This window comes from Cupressus sempervirens, chromosome 11 (genome assembly GCF_028749045.1).
Source record: "Cupressus sempervirens isolate cs-2001-9-10 chromosome 11, ASM2874904v1, whole genome shotgun sequence".
Taxonomy (NCBI): Eukaryota; Viridiplantae; Streptophyta; class Pinopsida; order Cupressales; family Cupressaceae; genus Cupressus; species Cupressus sempervirens.
Genome location: NC_143128.1, coordinates 93,164,217 through 93,188,565, shown reverse-complemented (window position 1 = coordinate 93,188,565; position 24,349 = coordinate 93,164,217). Strand labels below are relative to the sequence as shown.

Here is a 24,349-nt window from a genome sequence, read left to right as displayed (position 1 = left end):
ATCAGCTTTGCAGTCAGCTATATTTCACGCTTTATGATAGCTCCTAAGGCTGATCATTGGATGGAAGCAAAGCATGTGCTTCGTTATGTGAAGGGCACTTCTGATTATGGGCTTCTGTACTCTCGAAGTTCCAATCCTAAACTTAGTGGGTTCACAGATTCAGATTGGGCAGGTTTTGTTGATGATAAAAAATCAACATCTGGGTATGTGTTCAGTTTGGGATCCGGTGCAGTCACATGGACCAGCAAGAAGTAGCAGGCAGTTTCTCTCTCGTTTACAGAGGTTGAATATAGAGGGACTGTTAAGGCAGAATGTGAAGCTATTTGGCTTTGTTAGATCCTTGGGGATATGTAGATGTCACCAGTAGGACCAACTACTCTATTGATAACAAAGGCATTATCAAGTTAGCACGGAATCCAGTCTTCCATGAACGAACCAAGCATGTGGATGTTTATTGTCATTACATACGATAGCTGTTTGAAGACGGGACTACAGATTTGCAGTATGTTCCTACCACAGATCAGATTGTAGATATTCTCACCAAGCCTCTTGGTCTTGATAAGTTTGTCAAATTCAGAGGACAGCTTGGTGTGTTAGATAGATCAACCATTAAGGGAGGGTATTAAAATAATAGATAAGTTGTCTATTATTAATTAATGGTTATGTATTGTAAATATCTTAAGCTTTAGTTTTCTTTCGTTTTTTGCTTTCTCAAGAATAGAATGTTTCTATTCTTTACGATGGTTTCCTAAAGAAACATCATCTCATTCTTTTGTATATATTGACCTTTCGGTCTCTATTAATATCAAGCAAGTATTTTACCAATTACTTCTGTAATAATTACAAACTAATTTATTAATTGCTTTTGGCTCCGAAAATGACCATTTCCACCATAACTTCAAATTCTAACATGTAAGGCCATTGTTTCTTGTTCCCATAATTTAAAACTTTTCCTCCTGGTTCCAACGAGTTGTCATACTGAGGTAACCAACGAACAACACCAACAAAAATAGCAACCTCAACGTATTTAGATAAATAATAATAATAATCCACCCGTCTTATGAAAACAATTGAAGAAGCATCAAAATCGAAATTTAACAACACCAAAGTGATCTTAATGATGAAAGACGATGAATGAACCCGACGGGCTAACTTACTATAAATAGACGCTCCCTCCAAGGTGGTTGGAGCCCAAACTAGAAGCTCAAAATAAAAATTGAGAGCATCCTCCAACTCCTCTGACTCAATTGAGCTCATCGAAACCAATAAATTGACTTACTATTTATAGCAAGTCCTTCAAACGAAGCCAAAACACACCATAGATTGCTAGAAAGCCTATAACCACACAAGTGAGACCCTTGAATCCTACTATTAGCTCATGAGGGTCACGATGGTGAACCGACCTGGCCAAATGTAGGAACCTGCTAAAAATGGGGACATTACATTGACACCATTCGAACGTCTATGACAGTGCTAGCATGATATGGCTATGCTAGCATCGCATTTTTTTATGGTCAATGGTTTGCATATTGTGTTGACGGCTCTTATTTTGGTAGCATCGATTTCTTCATTAACATTGCTGTGTATAATTTTGAATGTCTTTCATTCTATATGTCGTGCAACTTAAGTTTTAGTGCTAGCGCTTGTAATTAGATCAAATGGCTCAGGTCCCTTTTTGAAAGATTACCATTACGCTGTTTTTATTGACACTAAGTGTAACTGTCGTCTATGATTGAGAAGACATTGTGGCTTCAGTTTCCTTATCTCTCGGTATTCTCGTGCTACGATGATTCCTTGACTAGTGTTGAGACTTGGATTTATATAAGCTGGCTGTCAGGTTTCTACAATATATGTGATCACTCTTGCTTCAGCCCATGGAAGGTTAAAATCATGATGAGATTCAGAAAACTTAAATAGGTTGATTCAACTGATCATTGTATGGTGACTTTTAGTTCATTGAGACAGTGTTAGTTTGGTGGTTTTATTTCTCATGTAAGTCTGGAAGAATGATTTTCATCTGAGATAGAAATCTCTAAGTCTATCATTGTAGCTGGATTAGACGTCCATGTTGTTTTTGATTGAGATATCTTTTATATATTCTGCATGCGATTATTTTGTGTGCTGGTCTCTCTCATATTGAGGATCGGTGAAGTTCATTAAACTTGTTTAGTATTGAATTAAGCTTTCAAAGCTTTTTATCCAGTTTGGAGCATTCAATAAAGGAACTATTTTTTGTGTGTGGCTGGATTTTGTTGTTGAGTAGGTGGGTTTTCCCATGATAAATATTTGTGTCTTCTGTATTGTGTTTCTGGATATTGTGTTGCTGTAGTCTGATTCAAACATTAAGAACAAATGTTTGCTGAAAGTTGGATGTTTACTTGCACAAGTGCATGATGATCAGATTGGGTTGCTTACACAGTTTGTTTGATGATGATAAGATACAACAGAGTGCTGGCTTGATTGTCAACATTCATAGCAGGAGGGTGGATCTAGAAAGGAATCAGGATTAATGCTTCTGATTTGTGGTCCCTTAGACTGATGGTCTCATGGGCATCATTAAAATCCTTCATTCATTCATTCATTGATGACAACAAGATCATGCCTTTTCCTCAAACCTCCTCACTACTTGCAAGTCAAAATTTATCCTTGGTTTGTAATTTTGGAGCCCAACTGAGGTCGAATTTTTGACCTTTCTTGGGCTCTTCTCATTGAGTCCATTGCAAAAAAAATTCAAGTGTTTACAAGTTGCTTAAGCAAAGTTCAGATCTTCCACCTTGTTTTGATCTTGACTTTCAAATGCAAATTGAATTTTTATTCATCTTAAGATTCTCATTTACTATGCAAGTCGGATTTCACCCTTGGTTTGGGCTTTTGATCCAAAAGGGATGTCGTATTTCCAACCTTGGTTGGGCTTTACATTGAGGCCCAGTCAATAATCTCTATGTGCTAGAAATTTGTTACAGACAGCCTAGATTTTCGCCCTTGTTCTTGGATTTGCTCTCAACATGGAAAATCAGAATTTACATGTTTTATAGGAATTAGCACAATGTTGTTTGAAAGTTTGATAAAAGTTTGGGCAAATGCATGGTGATCAAGTTGAGTTTGACAATTTCATTACACCTGGTTTCACTTTAAGCATTTTTATGGATTCGCCAATTGGATTTTTACCAAGCCTTAGGGCTTCGCTATTGTTGGTAAATTCTATATTGTAGCGGACGGGTAGAGTAGTTACCGAACGGGCACGTGACGCTTGAGTCACCCATTCGGGAAGGTATATGTACACCATCCGGAATGGAATTATAGTCATTGTAATCATTGTATACATATTGCATATGTGAATAAAGTATCTATTCCATGTTCTGTGTTGTATTGTGCTATACGACATGTGTTAAGTATCCTTACCTTGTAAACATTTGGTGTTGTTGCCAGACAAACATAGAACGAAGGAATGTTATGAAGATTAATGCCAAATTTGCTTAACAAGGATAGGAACAGGGTAAAAGACAAGGATGAAATACGTACAATACAAGAAGTTTTAATTTTAGCACAACAGGCAGAGCGCAGACGAAAGCTTCAGCAGATTGTTGACGGACACCGAGGGGGTGAAGGGGCACAGACGGAGGGAGTGCACTCACCTAGTAGGCCGAAGAGTAACGAGAAATTGTTGGAGGAGACTCTACAGCAATTGAATTTGGTGGAAGAAACAGGGGAGGAGTTCATTAACTTGTATATGTCGAGGGTAGAGCAGCCGAATGGAAAGGAAGCAACTCGCACGACTCGAAGTGTTGAGGGAGCACGAGCATAGAGTGAATTCTTTGTTCTTGATACACCTAATGAAAGGATACAGGAAATGAATCAAACAACTTTGCTTGAGGAAGATCTTTTCTCACCAAGTAACGCGGTTGTCAGAAGTAGGATGGTTGTTTGAAGCAGCATGATTGTACAAAATAGCGTGGGTGTGCAGAACAGCGCGGGTGTTGTGCAGAACAGCCTGGGTGCTCAGAACAACGTGGGTGTTCAGAACAACGTGGGTGCTCAGGTACCTAAGAATTAAAGAAAGTAGCGATGACAGGTCCCAAAGAAAAATTACCGAAGTTTAATGGTGATGGTACGGTAGATCCAATTAGACATTGCAAGACGTATGAAACCATATGGACAACAAATGGCATGACGGATGATGACGATTGGGTCAGACAATTCTCAGCAACCCTACGGGGTGTGGCAATTGATTGGTTTTCGGATGCCGACCCTTAGAAATTGACTACATGGGCGGATGTTAGAAAAGAGTTCATAGTAGAGTTCCGATTGCTAGGGGACGATAATGAAATAGCAGCAGAGATATATAGCACCAAGCAAGGAAAGAATGAAACAATTTGGGCCTATGCTAGATGGCTGAAAGAGTTGGTTGGGAAGATGGAAAGTCAACCGACAGACGGTTTGAAGAAACAATGGTTTGTGGATGGGCTGCGGCCGGCTCTGAAAAATAGGATGAAGATTGTACCACCCACGTCATATGCCAACGCGTATAATTATGTGATGGATCTAGAAAGTGAACAAAAGATAAGTATGAGGAAAAAGCATAAATCGTTGGATTCAGACGATTCATCCTTTGAAAGTAGCAGTAGTGACGAAGAATTAAACAAGAAAGTTCGAGCATTACAGAAAGATATGCTCAAAATGATGAAAGAATTTAAGAATTTGAAAAAGAATCCGAACACAGTGAAGGGAGAACTGTAGTGCACAGATTGTAAAGAGGATGGCCATACAAAGGGCTCATGCCTGAAGAAACAGTTTTGTGACATCTGTCAAGTTGCAAGACATTCCCTAAAGGAGTGTCTGTTTAACATGAAATCAAAAGGACACCAACAGGTGTTACTAACACAGGAAGTGTCCATTGGAAACAATACAAGTAATGATGCAACTTCGGGAGGATATTGCAACAATAATAGATGCAGAAGGGGTGGCAATAACAATAGTAACAATGGAGGCCGGAGTTGAATACAGTATGACGCGAGTGGACGGCTGATGATTCAGTGCCGTGCGGGCAATCTCTGGGGCCACTTCGCTAGACTGAACTACGAAGGAGATGCCGTAACTACTATACAGATGGTGTGGTTCGATGGACCATGAAGATTCAAAATACCCAAAGCAAGGCGTAAATCTATTAAGCATTGAAACATGTGATAAGAAGGTACTGGCGGTCACACGAGAGCAAGTGAAGAAAACAAAATACCCTGATGCAAAAGAAGAGAAGGAGAGACTACAAAAAGCACGAATAGAGTTGGAAAGTAGATGAAAACAGGGAAATCACAAGTAAAAGACACTTCTAAAACTTCGAAAAGGAACTTAGCGGAACAAAACATGAGGCAGATAATGCAAACAGAAGTTCCTATTAAATTAAATGACTTTCTCACGATGCCACTTTTGCGAATAGCTATTATGAATATGACACCGCCTCTGAGAGTGACGGAGGAAACAGGAAGGGATAGTAATGGAACAACGGTAGCATACCCAATGCTACTAGCACTTATGACAGGAAGGCATCAGGCAGTAGTTGAGATGTGCATTTTGGGCATTGTACTGACAGATACAATTGTAGTTGGAGGATCAGGTGCGAATGTAATACCAAAAGATATTTGGAAAATGCTAGGACAACCCACGCTGTGGCCACCTACTTTCCAGTTACTCACGGCAGATCAACATGGGATCAAACCGTTGGAAACTTTGATGGCATAGTTGGTAACGATTGGGACGCAACCATTCTTACTAGATTTTGTGGTCATCCCATTGAAAAGAAGAGGGTATGACGCTATCCTTGGATGAGGTTGGTTGGTGCAAGCAAAAGTAAAACATGACTGGAAATGAAACACCCTATCCATGAAATGCGGAGGCAGATGGTTCATAATTGACCGACACACAGATGGTGGGGGAGGAGGCAACGTTGTTAGACTCAGAAGGCGAGAGTGATGACAAAGGAAAAAAGAGAATGGAACCAGATGAAGAAGGGGTATTGAGATTAGGAGGAGGGTCGAATGATGATGACCTAGACTTGGTGAACCGTGTATTCCACTAGCAGATGGAGGATTACGAGCTCTTTCTGAGCTGTAATATGTTAAGGATTGACAAAGGTGAGAAAGGAGAGAAAAATGAATGTCCAAAAGAATTCAAAGAAGTGAAAGAAGGAAAGGCGGTTATGGCTGAAGCTGAAGGAAAGAACATATTGTACGAACTCAACAAAAGGAAAGATTCCATCGTACGATACACGGTGAACGGACCGCACAGAAAGAAAAGGTTACATCGCACCATGGATTTAGTAGAAAGGTGTCGACAGCAAGGAAAACACATTGTACAGTCTGCACAAGAAACAAAGAGGAAGGGCTTAATAAAAATTGCAGTTGTATAGAGTGAAAGTTCTCGAATCAAGAATACAGTTATTGATGGCAAGGAGTGGCAGTTGACAAAATTCATGGTACCAAGTTCGAGGATTGCAATCGAAAACAAGCTTGGAGATATGGAAAGTCTGGGGGAGGGATGGTATAATTTAAATAAACTTGATGAGCGACGATTGCAGGCACAATGGGCCACGAAGGTTACACAAGACAAACATAAGGCATGCCGCGACAACCACTTGAAGTTGAATAGATTTCAATCGGGACAGCTAGAGTTGAAGTATAATGGGCGCAATGACATCAGATCGGGCAAATTTAAAATAAAGTGGGTCGGACCATATAAAATCCGTGAAGTGGGCGATAACAAAGCAATAAATCCATGGACCCTCGACAGGAAGGAAGTAGCTGATGTAGTGAATGGGTCAAAGTTGAAAGTCTATCATGAAAGAAATAACGCACCTCCGTGGATGAGCAACTGAGAGACAGTCTAAAAATTAATAAATATTGATGTATATATGTAAAATAAGTGTAAAATATAATATAGGATTAAAAAAAATTTCATAGTAGGCATAAGTAAGAATATGACACAAGGCACCGTACGGTCTTTGGGAGTCTTTTAGTAGCATACCACAGAAAGGATTGACTCAAGAATAGCACCATATGGCGCTGACAAGATATAAAAGAACAACAACTAGAAGGAGAAAGTATCGTACGGCATTCAGAGGAACAACTAGAAGAAGAGCAAGGTTTCTTGTATGGCCATACGGATCAAAGAGCATTGAATATCAAGCAAAGACCATCAGAACCATCCCGTACGGCCTGTACGGCCATACGGATCAAAGAGCAGTGAATATCAAGCAAAGACCATCGGAACCATCCCATACGGCCTGTACGGAAGTACTAGGAGGGAGTATTGACTGTGACCAGTTGCAAAGACCGTATGATAGCAGGAAATAGAGGACAGTATAGTACGACTACATACCAAAAGAACCTGTACGGACGTTGGATGAAAGAGAGCCTTGACTGTACGACCATGAAGGAGACCATACGGATATTGGGAAAGTGACTTGATCGTACGACCCTATACAAAGCAAAAAAATAGTGACTCGATCGTATGGTACTGTTGTGAAGTTTTCACACCATCGCCCCAAAATTTTTGGGGACCCCCTTTTTTCAAATCGCCTTTGCTAATTTTTGGATTGTCCAACAATTTTGTGTTTTGAAAATTTTGAGCCTTGGACACCTTCAAGGCTAGTGGGGGGAAGGTTAGATTTATTTTCACCCGGTTTCAACTTGATTTTCCAGAATCACCAATTTCATCCTTAGGCCGAACAAATTTTAAAAGAGTAACACTTGGCAGGATAAAATTGTAAATTTTGTACTTAGACATTATCTTTTGAAAATTTGGATATAATTGTATAAAATTGGATAATTTTCAAAAAATGAAATATTTGTTAAATTTGGTCTTTTGGAAAATCTTTTTTTTTTTTGGTGAAGAAAATTAATTTTTGTGATGGTGAAATAAAATTACAAAATCGATTTTAGGCTCTAGAGAAATAATTTTATTTGTGTTAAAAAGCTAAAATTGCTTAGCTAAATCAATTTGGAGAGAAATTGCAAAAAAATGATTTTAATAGATTAAAATTGTCTTGAAAACTTTTTGCCTTTAATGAAATTGGTAATTTAATATTGAAAAATTGCTTTTGGTTAGCCAAAATCCAATTTGAATGACGTATTAATTATTAAATCCTCATTAAATGGAAATATTTAACATCTCCAAGGCACCATTTAATTTCTTTTTGCAATTTAGAACTAATTGGCAATTTTAAAAGTTAATTTTCATCATGGCAAAATTAATTCTGGTTAAGTATTTAATTGTGGGCCATAATTTTGCATTAATTATTTGTTTTTCTTTCTCCTAGGGTCCAAGAAGAAAGTTGGGTATAAGAGGAGGCCTCTCTCCCATTTCTTCCTCACTTCTCACTTCTCCTTCTCAAAACATTGGTGATTTTGCAAGAGCAGATCTACACTTTTCTTGCTTGGCAAATTTTGTGGGAGCCGAAATTTGTGGAGGCCGAATTTTGTGGGAGTCGAAATTTGTGGGAGCTAAAATTTGTGGGAGATAAAATTCTGATTTTTGCAAGTGGCTACGATTTTTGCCCTAGGTTGGGAAATTTTATTTGGACGTGAATTGCATGATAAATTTTTAATTTGCAAAGGGATTTGATCTTCTTGAAAGTCATATGCGACGAGCATGGAGGATGATAGTGCAAGTAAGAATCCCAAGCGGGCGAACACTAAGAAAGATAAAGAGGATATAACGCCCAAAACTTCCTTTTTCTCGAAAATGAAGTGAATAAACGACACCAATATCTGTACAGTGGACATGATACGGATGAGGGACAGACTGAAAGAAGGACAATCCCCCTTGGCAAAGAAGATGTCAACGAGACAGATTTTGGATTGAAGTTGGATGAGTTGGGAAAGGTTGCTATCAAAAAAAAGCATTTGGGCACCCTTTCCTCTCTCAATGCTTTTATTGGATTTGAGAAAGAATATGAGAAGGATTACGAAAGGATACTACAAGCAACAAGTGGCATGGCGAAGTCAGTCGAACTCAAGGCAAAGCACACACACTATCCTCCTATGGGAGGAGTTAATGAAAGGCTAGCTAAGTTCATTGCCTTGGCTAAGAAAATGAAAGAAAAGGGAAGATTTATATTAGAAGATCATTTGATGTAAGTCCAAGTGGCAATTTCCCTTTCTTCTAGAATAGGACAAGTGTCTATTTCTGATTGGCCACCATTTTGGTGCCTTCTCATTGGTTGCCACTTTTTGCACTTTTTTCATTGGTCCATTGATGAGGTGGCAGCTTCTCATTGGCTAATGGGGTGGCAACCCTAATTAGGGTTTTGAGGATCCAATCTGGATTGTTGATCTTCTTTTGATCTCCACCGTCCGTTGTATTTTTGGCCCCTATAAAAGGCCATTTTCTCTCATTTGTAAAGTGTTGGAGAAATTGTTGCGAAGGTAATACCAAAATGCTCTCTTTTTCATTGTTGCGATTGGCATGTTGATCAAGAACATTGGGTGTTATTGCATGTTTTCTACTTCCACTTAGTTAGATTTCATTTCAAGTTGTTTAAGTTTTCAAGTGAAAGTAAAGTAGGTGGATAGTTGTGTGGTAGCATTGGTAAATGTTTGATAGAGATCAATACTAGACCACTAGCATCCTAGCAGCTGGTTGGGAAGCCTAGTGTGGTAAACTAGTCTATTATTCCTTTGAATCATTGCACCTATGGAAGTGAGGCCGCTGGTCAGCTCTCATTAGGTTTGATCCCCGTCCATTTGCTAACCTTCCATTCATAGGTAGGAGTAGAATAGTGAGTAGTCGAAGCTTAGAGAAGTAAGTTAAGTGATAGAACTCATCCATTCACCTTCCACGACCATCGCTTTCCCATCAACATCATCACTGGCAGACACATCCTCCATCACCACCATCATCAACATTATCTGCCTCCGTACATTTCACAAACCGAGTCACCATCACCTTCATTCCACCAAAGTCCAAGTCATCCTTGAATGAATAGCGTAAGGCCGCCTACGTGATTACCAACGAATCACATCGATAAAACTGAGCGAGTATCCAACGGTGTAAGGAACATTGGAGCTATTGCTTATGTCTTCATGAATAATAACTTTTCAAGAGAGGAGTTGCATGTTTGATATCCCATATTGAATATTCAAACCCTAATATGTTATGTAAGTGATACAAAACTCGCATCAACAGGTACAATGAAGATGATTAAACTAGGAACAAAGAGACTGTACGACCATACGGACAAAGGAAACACAAGCATATGGGCCATATGGACGTATGGGTTTAAGAACTAAAGGGAAATGTTGGGGGACTGCACGGCCAAGCAAGGACAGTGACATAATTTGCCGTATGGGGTTAAGTGGTGATATAATAAAAGGGATCAAAGTAGGACAGAGGTATAGTAATAAAGTTATCCTTCGGAGGCTGTACTAGAGCATTCAAGAGGAAGGAGCCATACTCTTCAGGGAGCAGGAGGTTCTTAAGAAAAAAAAGAAAGAGGACAAATCAAAACAGTTTAGAATGAGTAACGTATGATACTAAAGGGAAGGGAAAGACATAGAAAGGTAGTAAAATATAAGCAGTTGGCTGAAAGAATATGGAATTAGAAGAAAATTACAAAAATGGTTTGATGCCCCCTAGACCCCCAATCAATTTAGTTATCAGTCGTAGGAAGTGTGACTAGTTGATGAGACCTGAAGCTGTTGCAGGCATGGAGTGTTTGTATGCCAGAGGTGGAGAGAGCACTGGAGCAAGCCTTTCGAGAGGAGTGCTATGCTTTGAGGCACTCAGAGTAGGTGTTGGACATGAGGCTATCTTGGTGGATGCATAGAGAGCTCGAGAGGAGTTAATCATCCAGTTGGAGGCAGTAGAGCGACACTTGGCTTAGTGTACCCAGGTGTTGGAAGTAGATACGGCGGCACGGGTGGCTATCCAGGTTAGCTTGGCTAAGGAGACAATATTGTGTTCATAGAGGCTATAGATGCAACGTGTTTTGGAGACCAGTTTGGTGCAGGCATGAGAGAAATGTGAATGTGATGTGACGGAAAAAGCTCTATCCTATTATAGTTAGTCACAGTTAGTGTATTCTATTTTGTTAATCTGTCTCGGATATTTTGTAATTGTCGTCCGGAGACGACTTTTCTTTTTGGGGGGGGGATGATGTCGGTAAATTCTATATTGTAGCCGACGGGTAGAATAGTATTCGAATGGGCGCATGATGCTTGAGTCACCCCTTCGGGAAGGTATATGTCCACCATCTGGAATGGAATTGTAATCGTTGTAATCATTGTATACATATTGCATATGTGAATAAAGTATCTATTCCGTGTTCTATGTTATATTGTGCTATACTACATGTGTTAAGTATCCTTACCTTGTATGGTAAACATTTTCTTTGCGTAAACTGCTCAGAAAATCAGGTGTTTTTAGGTCAAAGTCTCACAAGTTGGGCGAAAATTCACCACATGTTGGGAATGCCCTCTCATGATCAATTGGACAATCACTCAATGAAATTGAGAGTCTGCTAGTTACTTGCATTGTGGCTTGATCATTGAACTTGCTAACTCTCCCAAACATCCTGACTTGGAGCTTTAATCTATTTGCACCTCTACTTTGCTCAAACTTCTTACCTTACCAATGCTTGAAACTTCAAACTTTTTGCCAACTAACACAAACTCGACAAACTACTAACCTTCCAAGAAAAACAAGTGGTGGTCCCCATTTGCAATGGGGTGTGCATGTTTTCAACACATCAGCTCAAACATTCAAATTTCGTGAAGTCTCCATGAGTAGAGAAAATTGCATTCCGTTGTGGTTCAAATTTTGTAGTAACCCTTACTATATGGGTCATTCAAAAATAATATTGGACTGGGACAATTCGTCAAACACTTGTCATGTAACCTTCAGTTTTGTATTATTTCCAATAGGATTCACCAAGTAATATAGATGCAACAATAGGTAATAATACCATCGATATTCAAGGAAGAATTTTTTAATTACAATCAATTTTTTCAATGTCTAATCACAATACAATAATTGAATAACAGACCTCTGAATAGGAACAATATCAAAAACCTGAGATTGCGGCCTCCATGAAGTTTTTCAATTCTGTTCAAAGTCTTCTTTACCCAGTTGGGTAAAGAAAAAATTGATGCCGCCAACTCACCACCACCCTCTGTTCGGGCCTGTGCACAATTTCTTCAATTTTGGTGTCGATCCTGGCCGGTTCTGAATCGGGTCGGGTTCTGTAGTCGTTCTAGCTAATTTAGTGAGTCACTTAATGCAATCCGAACTGCAGTTTGCTCTCCGCTAGGTCTGATCAAGATCGCTTTGCAATGAGTTATATTTCACCTGCGGAATTATACAAGACGACGAATCAATACCTTTGAACTGATACGATTTACACCCTCTCGTTAATTTGGTGATCCGACCTGTGACTTGCGAATTTGTTTATTTATTATCCATACTCCACCATAATGGTCTTAAGGATATACGGAAGCACTGCTGGACGGAAGGATGGCCCTTGAACTTGCTCATCTACTCCTGATCTGTTCACATTGCGATCTCTCTATATAGATTCAAATCTTCCACCCAAAAAAAACACCCAACTTGATGTGGACTGAGCCGTCTAGGTTCGGGTAAAATCAGGAAGCAACTCGCATACAAATACAACCAGATAAATGTGCTACCTGTTTCCTTCAAGTACCTCCAATCCGTCAATAGTAAACTCCTTTCTCTGATATCAACGAACCACAAACTTGTCCTTAGGTCACCAATCTCTGCCCAGGTGAAGTGACTGTAATGTCACCTCTAGTTTTTTCAATAATTCGGGTGATATTCCACACCCTCAAAATTGCTTATCAATGGGAGTTTTTGTTCTCAAAGATAAATTGAGAATTTGCAGACCAAATGACTACAAATTGCTCCGACTGAAATAGAAGTAGAATCCTCAAACCTGCTTGTCCAAATGGGTGCCTGTTGTCCTCTATTTATTCATTTTTTTGAGAAGTCACTGGAAGCTTCCAGAATCGTCTTTTATAATGTCTTATTATAATGCACTTTTATTATCTAATAACTTATTAAAAATTAAATAACTTTATTAAATTAAAAGTGCAATCTTAATTCAACATTAGAACATGCAGACCCCATTTACCGGATGTCGCAAAATGCAATCTTCTTGCGACAAGATGACTCTCTCTCCAAAATCATTTGCCTACGAGAGTCGATGATAGGCAAATCTACCGTAGGAATTATGTCGCTAAAAAGGGGACATGATAGTCCGCCCTTCCTGAAATTGCTTGCCCTCAAGCAATCTCAAAGTTGGATGCTGCAAAATTGCTTCATTTTCCCAAGTAGCATCTTCAACTGGTAGATCTTTCCATTTAACCAAATATTCTCTGATTACCCTTATGCGGAGCTGTTTTTCCCTGCTTTCCAAAATGAATTTTGGCACTAAGATCAATTTCCCTTCATCATCCAAGGGAGGTAATACTGCAGAAGGTACCACATTCTGTCCCAACGCCTTTTTAAGGCGCAACACATGGAACACATTATACACTTTGCTATCTGCTGGAAGCTCAAGCTCATAAGCCAATTCCCCTATTCGTCTAGTGATCCTGAAAGGCCCATAATATCTAGGCTTAAGCTTTTCTGACCCACTCTTTTTGAGAGTAGATTGTCGAAATGGCTGAAGCATGACGTAGACCATGTCACCCACCTCAAAGCTCCTCTCTGTCCTCTTGTGATCTGCATACTGCTTATACTGATTCTGTGCCCGAGCTATGTTATCCCGAAGAGTGCTAATAATGTCTTTACTCTCTTGAATCAAATTCCTGACACGTAGAACCCGAACATCACCTATCAGCAAGTCAATAAAGCTTGGTGCGTCTACCCATATAACGCTCGGAAAGGTGTCATCTGAATAGACATGTGGAAAGTGGTGTTATAACAATATTCACACAAATAAATCCATCTTACCCATGCCTTCTGCTGATGAGCCACGTAATTCCTCAAGTAGCCTTTCACCCACTTGTTCACTATTTCCGTCTGTCCATCAGTCTGCGGATGATAACTAGTACTGGGGGTGAGCTCAGTGCCATATAATCGGAACACCTCCCGCCAAAAATGACTCAAGAATCTACTATCCCTGTCACTGACAATACTGCGGGGTATCCCATGTAATCTGAGAGCCTCTCTGAAGAATACCTCAGCTACCTGTACTGCTGTATAAGTAGTGGTGATGGGAAAGAAGTGAGCATATTTCGTCAGTCTATCCACCACCACATAAATGCAATCGCATCCCTGAGCCTTGGGCAACCCTGTAATGAAATCCATGGATATGCATTCCCACTTTTGTCTAGGGATGGGAAGTGGCTGTAGGAGTCCTGCGGGGAAGGTGTGCTCCTGTTTATTCTGTTGACAAACAGGACACTCACGAACATACTGCAATACATTCTTCTTGAGTCCTTTCCATGTAAACCGTTCCCGCACCTGTCTATATGTTTTAAAATACCCGGGATGACCAGCTATGGGTGAATCATGAAGAGCCCGTATAATAGACCGTTTCACCTTTGATCTTGGGACTAAAAAGATCCTGCTCTTGTAAATGGTCAAGTCATCCACAAGTGAATACCTGGTGTCAACAATTGTCCCATCAACTATCCCAGATGCCCAAGAATCTCTAGCGTATTCTGTGACAATCAAATGCTTCCAATCTTCAGAGATCTCAACCATCGCACTAAGATATGGCCTGCGTGACAAGGCGTCTGCTACAACATTCTGAGTGCCCTTAACGTATGATATATCAAATTCGTATGCCTGTAGCTTACTCACCCACTTCTGCTGTCTATCATTAAGATCTCTCTGTCCAAGGAAATGCCTCAAACTGTTGTGGTCAGTTTTTATACAAAACTTACCTCCTATTAGATACTGCCTGAATTTAGCTAATGCGTGCATGATAGCTAACATCTCCTTATCATAAATGCTGAATGATCTTTCTGGCCCACGGAGTTTCCTGCTCTCATATGCAATAGGGTGTTTGTCCTGCATCAAAACGGGCCCAATATCGTCTCCTGAGGCGTCACACTGAAGTTCGAATGGCTTTGAGAAATCAGGCAATGCTAGTACCGGGCATGACGTCATGATCTCCTTAAATCTGTCAAAACAAGCCTGTGCCTTTGCTGTCCAAACAAAAGCTCCTTTTTTGAGCAAATCTGTCATAGAAGCTGTATGTTGCGAATATCCGCAAACAAATCTGCGATAGAAGCCACATAAACCAAGAAATCCTCTCAGCTGGGTCAGGTTCTCAGGAATAGGCCACTCCACAATAGCACAAATCTTATCAGGATCCATCCGTACTCCTTCTCTGCTGATAATATGACCTAAGTATAATAACTCGGTCATACGCAAATCACATTTGGACTCTTTGGCATACAAGGACTCTGCCTGCAAGATCTTCAGTATTGTCTCTAAATGCTCCATATGCTCATGCCATGTTTGACTGTATACCAAGATATCATCAAAGAAAACCAATACAAACTTCCTCAGCTGATGATGGAAGACCTTATTCATGGTGGATTGGAAAGTAGCTGGTGCATTGGTTAACCCGAATGGCATCACTACAAACTCAAAGTCCACAATGACATCAGAAGGCAGTCTTCTCTATGTCCTGTTCTTTGACTCTAATCTGGTGGTAACCGGATCTCAGGTCTATCTTACTAAAGTAGCATGCCCTATGTAGTTCATCTATCAACTCATCAATTCGTGGAATAGGATATCTATTCTTAATGGTCTTCTTATTTAGCATTCTGTAATCAATGCACATCCGAAGAGAACCATCTTTCTTCTTTACTAAAACTACTAAAGAAGCAAAAGGAGACTTACTAGGTCTAATGTGTCCCATTGCGAGAAGCTCCTTGATGTTTTTTTCTATTTCATCTTTGAGCCTCTTTGGATGCATGTATGGAGTAATCATAACTGGTTTAGCACCTTCTTCTAATTCGATGATGTGCTCAATCCCTCTATCAGGTGGTGTACCAGGTGGAATATCGCTGAATACCTTACTATACTTTTCCCTCAATATCTGGATATCTGGATGATATTTTGTCTTTTGTTGTTCCTCCTTTGAGGGCATGAGAGTACACATGGCTGCCCATTCAATATCATTATGCCTCACCAATCTTTCCAATCGCCTGAGAGAAATGGTTCGGATGTCACTATTTCTGATAGCTCTCAACACATGCTGCTTCCCATCTACCTCAAACTTGATCTCACCAACTTCGTTGTGAGACCGGACGTTGGAAGAGGCCAAAGGAGGCTTGGGAAGAAAGAATTTGTAGATTCTGCAATTCTGGAAAGTGGAAACTGAACAACACTTTATTTTACAATGTGAAGCCTACAAGAGTAGTAGAGATAAATTTGCGGACACTATATGTGACAGTTCTTGGCATAACCTATTCAACGAAGAGTACATTGAGCAATTGGGTGGACTCATCATCATCCTACACAAGCAACGAACATTGTTACTTAAGTCTGCTTGAGTTGTCTTGCTGTCCCATAGGCTATTTTTAGCCTCGTGGACGTTAACATTTTATCTATCTATCTATCTATCTCCATGTCCTTGAGGCGGAAAGTGACTTCACCCAATAAACGTAACCATGTCATACCCAAAACGATATCCAAGTCACCCATATTGACCACATGGTAGTCTGCTTTAAACTCATAATTATTCAGATGTAAAGGCATGTCTCTAACCATTCTATTACACTTAAGAGTGTATCCATCGGCAACCTGTACTTGGAGACCCTCAAACTCCTCTGTCTTAATTCCACGGCACTGAACCAGACGTGCATCAATGAAGTTGTGTGTAGCACCTGTATCAACCAATGTGATCACCTTCTGTCCTGCTAAAACACCACGTAACCTAAAAGATCCCTCCTACTGAATACTAGACAAACGCCCCTGCTGTAAATGTAACTCAATTCCTTCCTTTTGCTCTGAAATTCCTGTTTCTTCTTTAGGTTCTGAACTATTGTGGTCATCCTCATTTGCCGTACTGTCAGAATCTGATCCTTCATAATATGCCTACATAACTCTATTGGCCTTTCCCTTAGGTCTCAAAGGACAATCATGGTCCTTGTCATATGGGCCTTTGCAATAAAAACATAGTTTCTTCCTGCGCAAGTCATTTAATGCTTCTGCATCTAGGGGTGTAGTAGATTTTCCTTTGGTTTCAACACTCTTCCCTTTATTTTTATCAAACTTCTTATTGTCTCTGAAAGAAGTAGTACTTCTGGAAGTGAACCTGCTAGAAGGTGCTATAAGCTCCATACTTCGTGCTTTCCTCATGGCCTCCTGAAGTGTTGGTGGATCAAATGCCTTAATCCATCCCTTAAGGGGTTCAGACAATCCTTTTGTGAATAAGATAACCAACCGTCTCTCAGACACATCCTGTAAAATAACTGACAACCTCTGAAATTCACTAATATAAACCTCCAAATTGCCTGACTGTCTTAACTGTGCGAGGTCGCGGAAATAAATCTCTAGATCCTTCTTGTCAAAACGCTCAACCAATCTATCCACAAAGTCCTGGTAAGATGTTACCCGATTGTGCTGCAAAGTAACCATCCCATGTGACCACCAATCATGAGCTGCGCCTTCCAAATGCAAGGTGGTGTACCTGATGGCATCTATCTCAGACATAGGCCTTAATGCTAGGAAGGTATCCAACTTATGAACCCAAGCCTGTGCTGTCATCTGACCACTACCATCAAAAGATGGTAAAGTGAATTTGCTAACTGCTCGCTGCAACTCACTATCATGACCTCCTCTAGACCTCCTATTCTGACGGCTGCTCCTCAAATGCTCTCTCCTTTGGTTCAGATAGCGATCAAAGTTCAATAGTTCACGCACATGTGGGGGTAATGCCTGCCATTCTGCAGTAGCAGCTCTGAGATCATCCTGAAAATCATACGGAAAATCGTCTTCTCCTATCTCCTGAGCATCCTCCCTTAGGAAAGTAGGACGAGTAGGCCTATTTGCTGTCCATGATCTGCATCTAGGAGCACCCTGTGAGCCTGCCACACTTCTATTATCATGATCAGGTGTACCTCTACCTTGTTCCTGAGCCCTGGGCTGACCAACTCTCTCCATTATGGTAGTCAAAGCTTGTAGTGACTGAGCTATTTCTTGCTGTCCAGTAGTCATGATTCTGTAAAACTCTCTGGTTTCATCTTCATCAACTCTGGGAAATCTAGGTGGACTCTGTGACTGTCTTTCACCCATATCTCTGCCCTTAAGTATTGTTCTCCTGCGAATATAATATCTGGAATATGGTTGCATAAAATATTCTACCCAACAGGATGGCAGGAATACTGCTCTGATACCACTATAGTAACCCTTACTATATGGTTCATTCAAAAATAATATTGGACTGGGACAATTCGTCAAACACTTGTCATGTAACCTTCAGTTTTGTATTATTTCCAATAGGATTCACCAAGTAATATAGATGCAACAATAGGTAATAATACCATCGATATTCAAGGAAGAATTTTTTAATTACAATCAATTTTTTTAATGTCTAATCACAATACAATAATTGAATAACAGACCTGAACTGAATAGGAACAATATCAAAAACCTGAGATTGCGGCCTCCATGAAGTTTGTCAATTCTGTTCAAAGTCTTCTTTACCCAGTTGGTAAAGAAAAAACTGATGCCGCCAACTCACCACCACCCTCTGTTCGGGCCTGGGCACAATTTCTTCAATTTTGGTGTCGATCCTGGCAGGTTCTGAATCGGGTTGGGTTTTGTAGTCGTTCTAGCTAATTTAGTGAGTCACTTAATGCAATCCGAACTGCATTTTGCTCTCCGCCAGGTCTGATCAAGATAGCTTTGCAATGAGTTATATTTCACCCGCAGAGTTATACAAGACGACGAATCAATACCTTTGAACTGATACGATTTACACCCTCTCCTTAATTTGGTGATCCGACCTATGACTTGCGAATTTATTTATTTATTATCCATACTCCACCGTAATGGTCTTAAGGATATATGGAAGCACTGCTGGACGGAAGGATGGCCCTTGAACTCGCTCATCTACTCCTGATCTGTTCACATTGCGATCTCTCTATATAGATTCAAATCTTCCACCCAAAAAAAATGCCCAACTTAATGTGGACTGAGCCGTTTGGGTTCGGGTAAAATCAGGAAGCAACTCGCATACAAATACAACCAGATAAATGTGCTACCTGTTTCCTTCAAGTACCCCCAGTCCGTCAATAGTAAACTCCTTTCTCTGATATCAACGAACCACAAATCTGTCCTTAGGTCACCAATCTCTGCCCAGGTGAAGTGACTATAATGTCACCTCCAGTTTTTGCAATAATTCGGGTGATATTCCACACCCTCAAAATTGCTTATCAATGGGAGTTTTCGTTCCCAAAGATAAATTGAGAATTTGCAGACCAAATGACTACAAATTGCTCCGATTGAAATAGAAGTAGAATCCTCAAACCCGCTTGTCCAAATGGGTGCCTCTTGTCCTCTATTTATTCATTTTTTTGAGAAGTCACTGGAAGCTTCCAAAATCGTCTTTTATAATGTCTTATTATAATGCACTTTTATTATCTAATAACTTATTAAAAATTAAATAACTTTATTAAATTAAAAGTGCAATCTTAATTCAACATTAGAACATGCAGACCCCATTTACCGGATGTCGCAAAATGCAATCTTCTTGCGACAAGATGACTCTCTCTCCAAAATCATTTGCCTACGAGAGTCGATGATAGGCAAATCTACCGTAGGAATTATGTCGCTAAAAAGGGGACATGACAAACTTGAAATCAAGAAGAGGATTGAAGTTGAGAAGTGAAGGTCACTGAGTTTTCAAGACTCCATCAGATCAAGGAAAGTGGTTGATCCATTGACTATAGGACTACAAGAGGGGCACAAGTCATTTGAGTCAGAAATAACCCATTGCTGTTGCAATATCTATTTGAACATCCTCGCGCAAGGTGGTAATAAAGGCAACCAACTTTGGAGGCCAAGAACTAGTGCTGCAAGACTAATACAGTGGTGAATTCCGAAGCATCTTTCGTGGCAAGATTCTTTCGGAGCACATGATATTATTCCGATCAGGTTAATAACAAATTGTGGCGCTTGAGCATTCAAGTCAGCATTAGTAGTCAGAGCAGATCGATATCTAGTAGCACCAAAGTATTTAAATCAGCAGCCTGCAACTTTTCTAAGAAATCATTGCAGTGAACTAATTGAATGTTGACATGCCATGTACCTATGGCAGCAATCATCGATTATCTTCAGTCAGCACAACATTAACAGCTTTGTCTGATCAAGATGATCAAGAGAACTTAGATTGGTCCAGGTTTCTAATTCTGAACTAATATCAGATTGGGGTATTACCTTTGTTATTTGCTTGAGAAAGTGGTGGACACAAAAAGATTTTTGATCCCAGCGAAGTCCATCACATCATGCATTTTGAGGGGTGGATGTTCATCTTAGAGGAGGTTCTTTTGATCCAATATATTAGCATCATCTTCCATGCTTTCCCATGCAGAAAATATCATTATAGATAGGCGCCCTTATTTGTAACACTGAAGTGTAGACATTTGCATTCAATTTTCATATTGCAATAAAGACTCAATCTTGACCATATATTGTTTCAAATTCTTCTTGCAAGTTATTGTTTTCTTTTTGGAGATTGTGTTGGGATGGTATATAACATTGGATCTCATTTATAGTTGAATATTTTTTCTGAAAAAATAGGGATGATTTTTACACACCTCCCAGTCTCCCATTTTCCTATCTCTTTTCCTTGATATTGTCTCCTTTTTAAGACCTGGCTTATTCTCTTTCCATTTTGCTTCTTATTTTTCGTTTATCTTATTTTGTCCTCATTCATTTAATGTTTATATCTAAATCATTTGTTAACACATCAAAATGATAGAAAAAGTTGATGGGGTTGCAAAGGTCCATGTTATGTGCTAATGCATAGTCTTGATCAACTTGATAAACAAAGTGTGAGTGGGTGAGATTCAGAGAAGCCTCTTTCAAAACTGGCTTTGATACTGAAATGGTAATAAGAGAGAGCCATATGCTCAAACCTATAAATTCTTTATTCATCAACACTACACAAATGAAATTGCATTCTATTGCTTGATAAAACTATTCGACTAATGAACAATCTAGATAACTAACTACCAACTAATTCGAAATTCATTACCAACTTAAAATATTATTATTAAATGTTTAAGGTTTTATTAAATTTTAGGTTTTATTTCCTTTTCTTCTTTTCACTTTTGTCTTTGTGTCAAGTTTAAAATTTGAAAATATTTAACTTGGAGTTAACTATAACATATTTAAAACATATTTCCACCACAAAAAATTGATCTTATATATAAATTTATAATGTTCATATTAAAATTTTAAATATATTAATAGAATATTTTAAAATTTATTATAATATATCAAAATTTAACATGACTTACTTTTATTTTGAATGTTCTAAAATTAAACTTGAAAATTAAATTTGAAAAACACTTTTAAAATAAAATTTAGATAGTCTTTTTCAAGCATTGGATAATTGGGCCCACTTAAAATATTATTAATGTTTCTCTCATAAAGAGGCCATGACATTTATGCTTGCCTTACAGATGATTTTGTCTCAATGTCTCGGAGAAGATTTTTTTGGGCTTGATCCTTCTTACCTCTACCTAGTATTTGCTATCATAGTCTTTCTTTGTATTCACCTTTTCTTTTGTTGGCATTGGAGCATCCTTTAAAATTCACAGCTTCATATTTTACACGATGGGAAACATATATGCATCATTAATGCACCAAGATAGACTAACACCTACATAGTTAAGCATTTTGACAATAATGGCTTGACATTTGGCTGCAAATATGATCAATCCTGATAAAAATAATGAGGGGCAGCGATTCAGGTAGTAAGTTACTAAATTTCTGAGAGAAGAAAATTCATTTAAATCAAAATGTTACTTCTAGTTGGGGATGACTCTGGTCTTTAATTGGATCTTCTAATTCCCTTTATTCTAGAATTACAATTTGTGGTGATTAATAATTATATTTATTATTTTATGGTAACAAAAATAAAATGATTCTTTTTAAATATAATCGTGACCCTCGTAAGCCAAGGTGTTGAGGAGAGGGTCGTGTGGGCAGTTCTTACTGTTGTCGCAGTCTTCCTGCAGCCACAAACCTCTGACAGTTATAGGTTTCCTGCAGCCACGGACTTCTTGTAGCCTATGATATTTGCACTTTATATTAATTATAGTTTTAATATTACTATGAAGTGCAATTAGTTATTATTGTAAGAAAGGGTGAATCTTCTAGAAAGTGAAATTAAGTATTATTTTTATTTCTTCTAGAAGGAGGCTGACCTCTTGGATAAAAAGAATAAATATGGAGGGAAGCCTCATTGTTGGACATCGAATGTGTTGCCATTTACTTTGCCTAGTAACTTGTAGAGCCAAGGGTTTCTGCAGTTTGCTACATTAGTCATTGGGAATGGACATTCCCATTGATTCGCATAAGTGAGGTGGTGGAGGATCCTCCGAAGGGTTGCAACTACTGGAGAAGATGAATAAGTCTTTTCATTGTGTCAAATTTGTGGCCTAGGGCCAGATTTGAGAAGTTAAATTGCAGTAATAAGTCTGATATTAATACCCAGACATATTGCAGTAGGGCTGGGATATTTGGTTAAGGATTCTGGAAGAGTTTGAAAGACTTTCCTGTAGCTGAAGGTGAACAGTGTCGTCGCTACAGTGTCGCTGCTACAATGTCGTCGCTATAGTATTTTTGCTACAATGTCGTCGCTACAGTGTCGCTGCTACAATGTTGTCGCTACAGTATTTTTGCTACAATGTCGTCGCTACAGTATTTTTGCTACAGTGTTGTCGCTACAATGTTTTTGCTACAGTACCGTCACTACAGTAAAATCCAGATTTTTTGGGCGGTTTCCAGGGTCCTATTCATTTACATTTTTGCATTGCATTGAGGTTAGATCTGAATATTTTAGGGCATCGTTAGTGTGGAGATCTTGCAATCTGATTTATATCAGAATCTTATATGAAAAAGTTGTCAAAAGGGATTATAATATTATTGAAAGTCATAGCAGGTGTTGTCCTAATGTCTTATTGTTGTAGATGCATATTTTCTCATTTGTTTTCAGTGCTATGTGTTTCTGAAAATACAAAAAACATTTGCATATTAATTGTTAGATGTTTTGGAGTTCTTTGACAGCATATTTGTTAAAGTTTGGCATTTAGAAAATAATCAAAATTTAGATCTACAATATATCCCTTGTGTGCAAATTGTTTGACGAAACTCTCAGGTTAAGGAATCAGAAAATTTAATTCTGAATTGCAAAGAATATTACATTGGCCCCCTTTTTTGTTACATTGTCTATTTGAAGTTATTGTCAAATTTTCATATTATTTGTGGCAATGGGAAAAAATGATGTCTTATATTTTACCCAAGTACTGACACACTAAAACAGTTTTATAAGTTTAAAAAGGAACAAAATTATATTTGTCTTTTTTTTCAGGTCATTCGAGGACAAGTGCTGCTGAGAAAATGATCTATTTGGATTCCATCATAGTGTATCCAATTAAGTCTTGTGCTGGTTTCAACGTAGAAGCATGGCCACTTAGTGAAACTGGTGCATTTTTAAACCTTGAAAAATGATTCATTATTTCTACTATTTAGTATGTGTGGAAAAATATAGAGTTTATATTTGAGATCTATGTTAATTTTTGAACAATAAAAGCATTTACTTGCTTTTTCTATTTGCTTAAATTATTCCATCATAAAAGGAAGAATACTGATTTTAGTGGAATCTAATGCTTGTAAGAAAATTGAACAGATGATAAGCTCAAAAATTCTCCAATGACAAAACCTATCATCAATACAACATATCTGCTAACTGAACAATCTCTTCAAGTGCCAACAATATACCCCAATCTCAATAAATTTTCCCCTCAGTTTCTTCTCCATATTTTCCTTGGCTTTTATTTTCTCCTTTCCCTTTTAGGTTCTTTCCATCTGCAAGTGATCCCTTCAGATCATTGCATGCTCTTTCAATTGTGTATAGGCAAATTTAACATTCTTCTCCTTTGTCATATGCTTCCACTCAAAGAGCTTCGCCATGTTGTTTATGTAATGTCCCCTCTTTAATTCGACATGGCATTAATCATGGATTTGCCTATTCCAGACTCTCGTAGGCAAATAGTGTGGAGAGGGAGTCAATTTTGCGGATCAGATGGTCGTATCTTGCTCTTGAAGAAGTGTTAAGAAGTTATATTTCATTATTATGTTA

The 24,349-nt window shown here is 38.8% G+C and overlaps 1 protein-coding gene across 1 annotated transcript in view; it reads left to right on the top strand.

Annotated features, from left to right (window-relative positions):
- Positions 1–24,349, top strand: part of ABA3 (molybdenum cofactor sulfurase (LOS5) (ABA3)) — a 219,227-nt gene that overhangs the window by 150,826 nt on the left and 44,052 nt on the right. Inside the window, exon 16 of the mRNA XM_089811712.1 lies at positions 23,579–23,692. Within this exon, the coding sequence (XP_089667838.1) occupies positions 23,579–23,692 (114 nt within the window). The remainder of the gene's footprint in view (positions 1–23,578; positions 23,693–24,349) is intronic.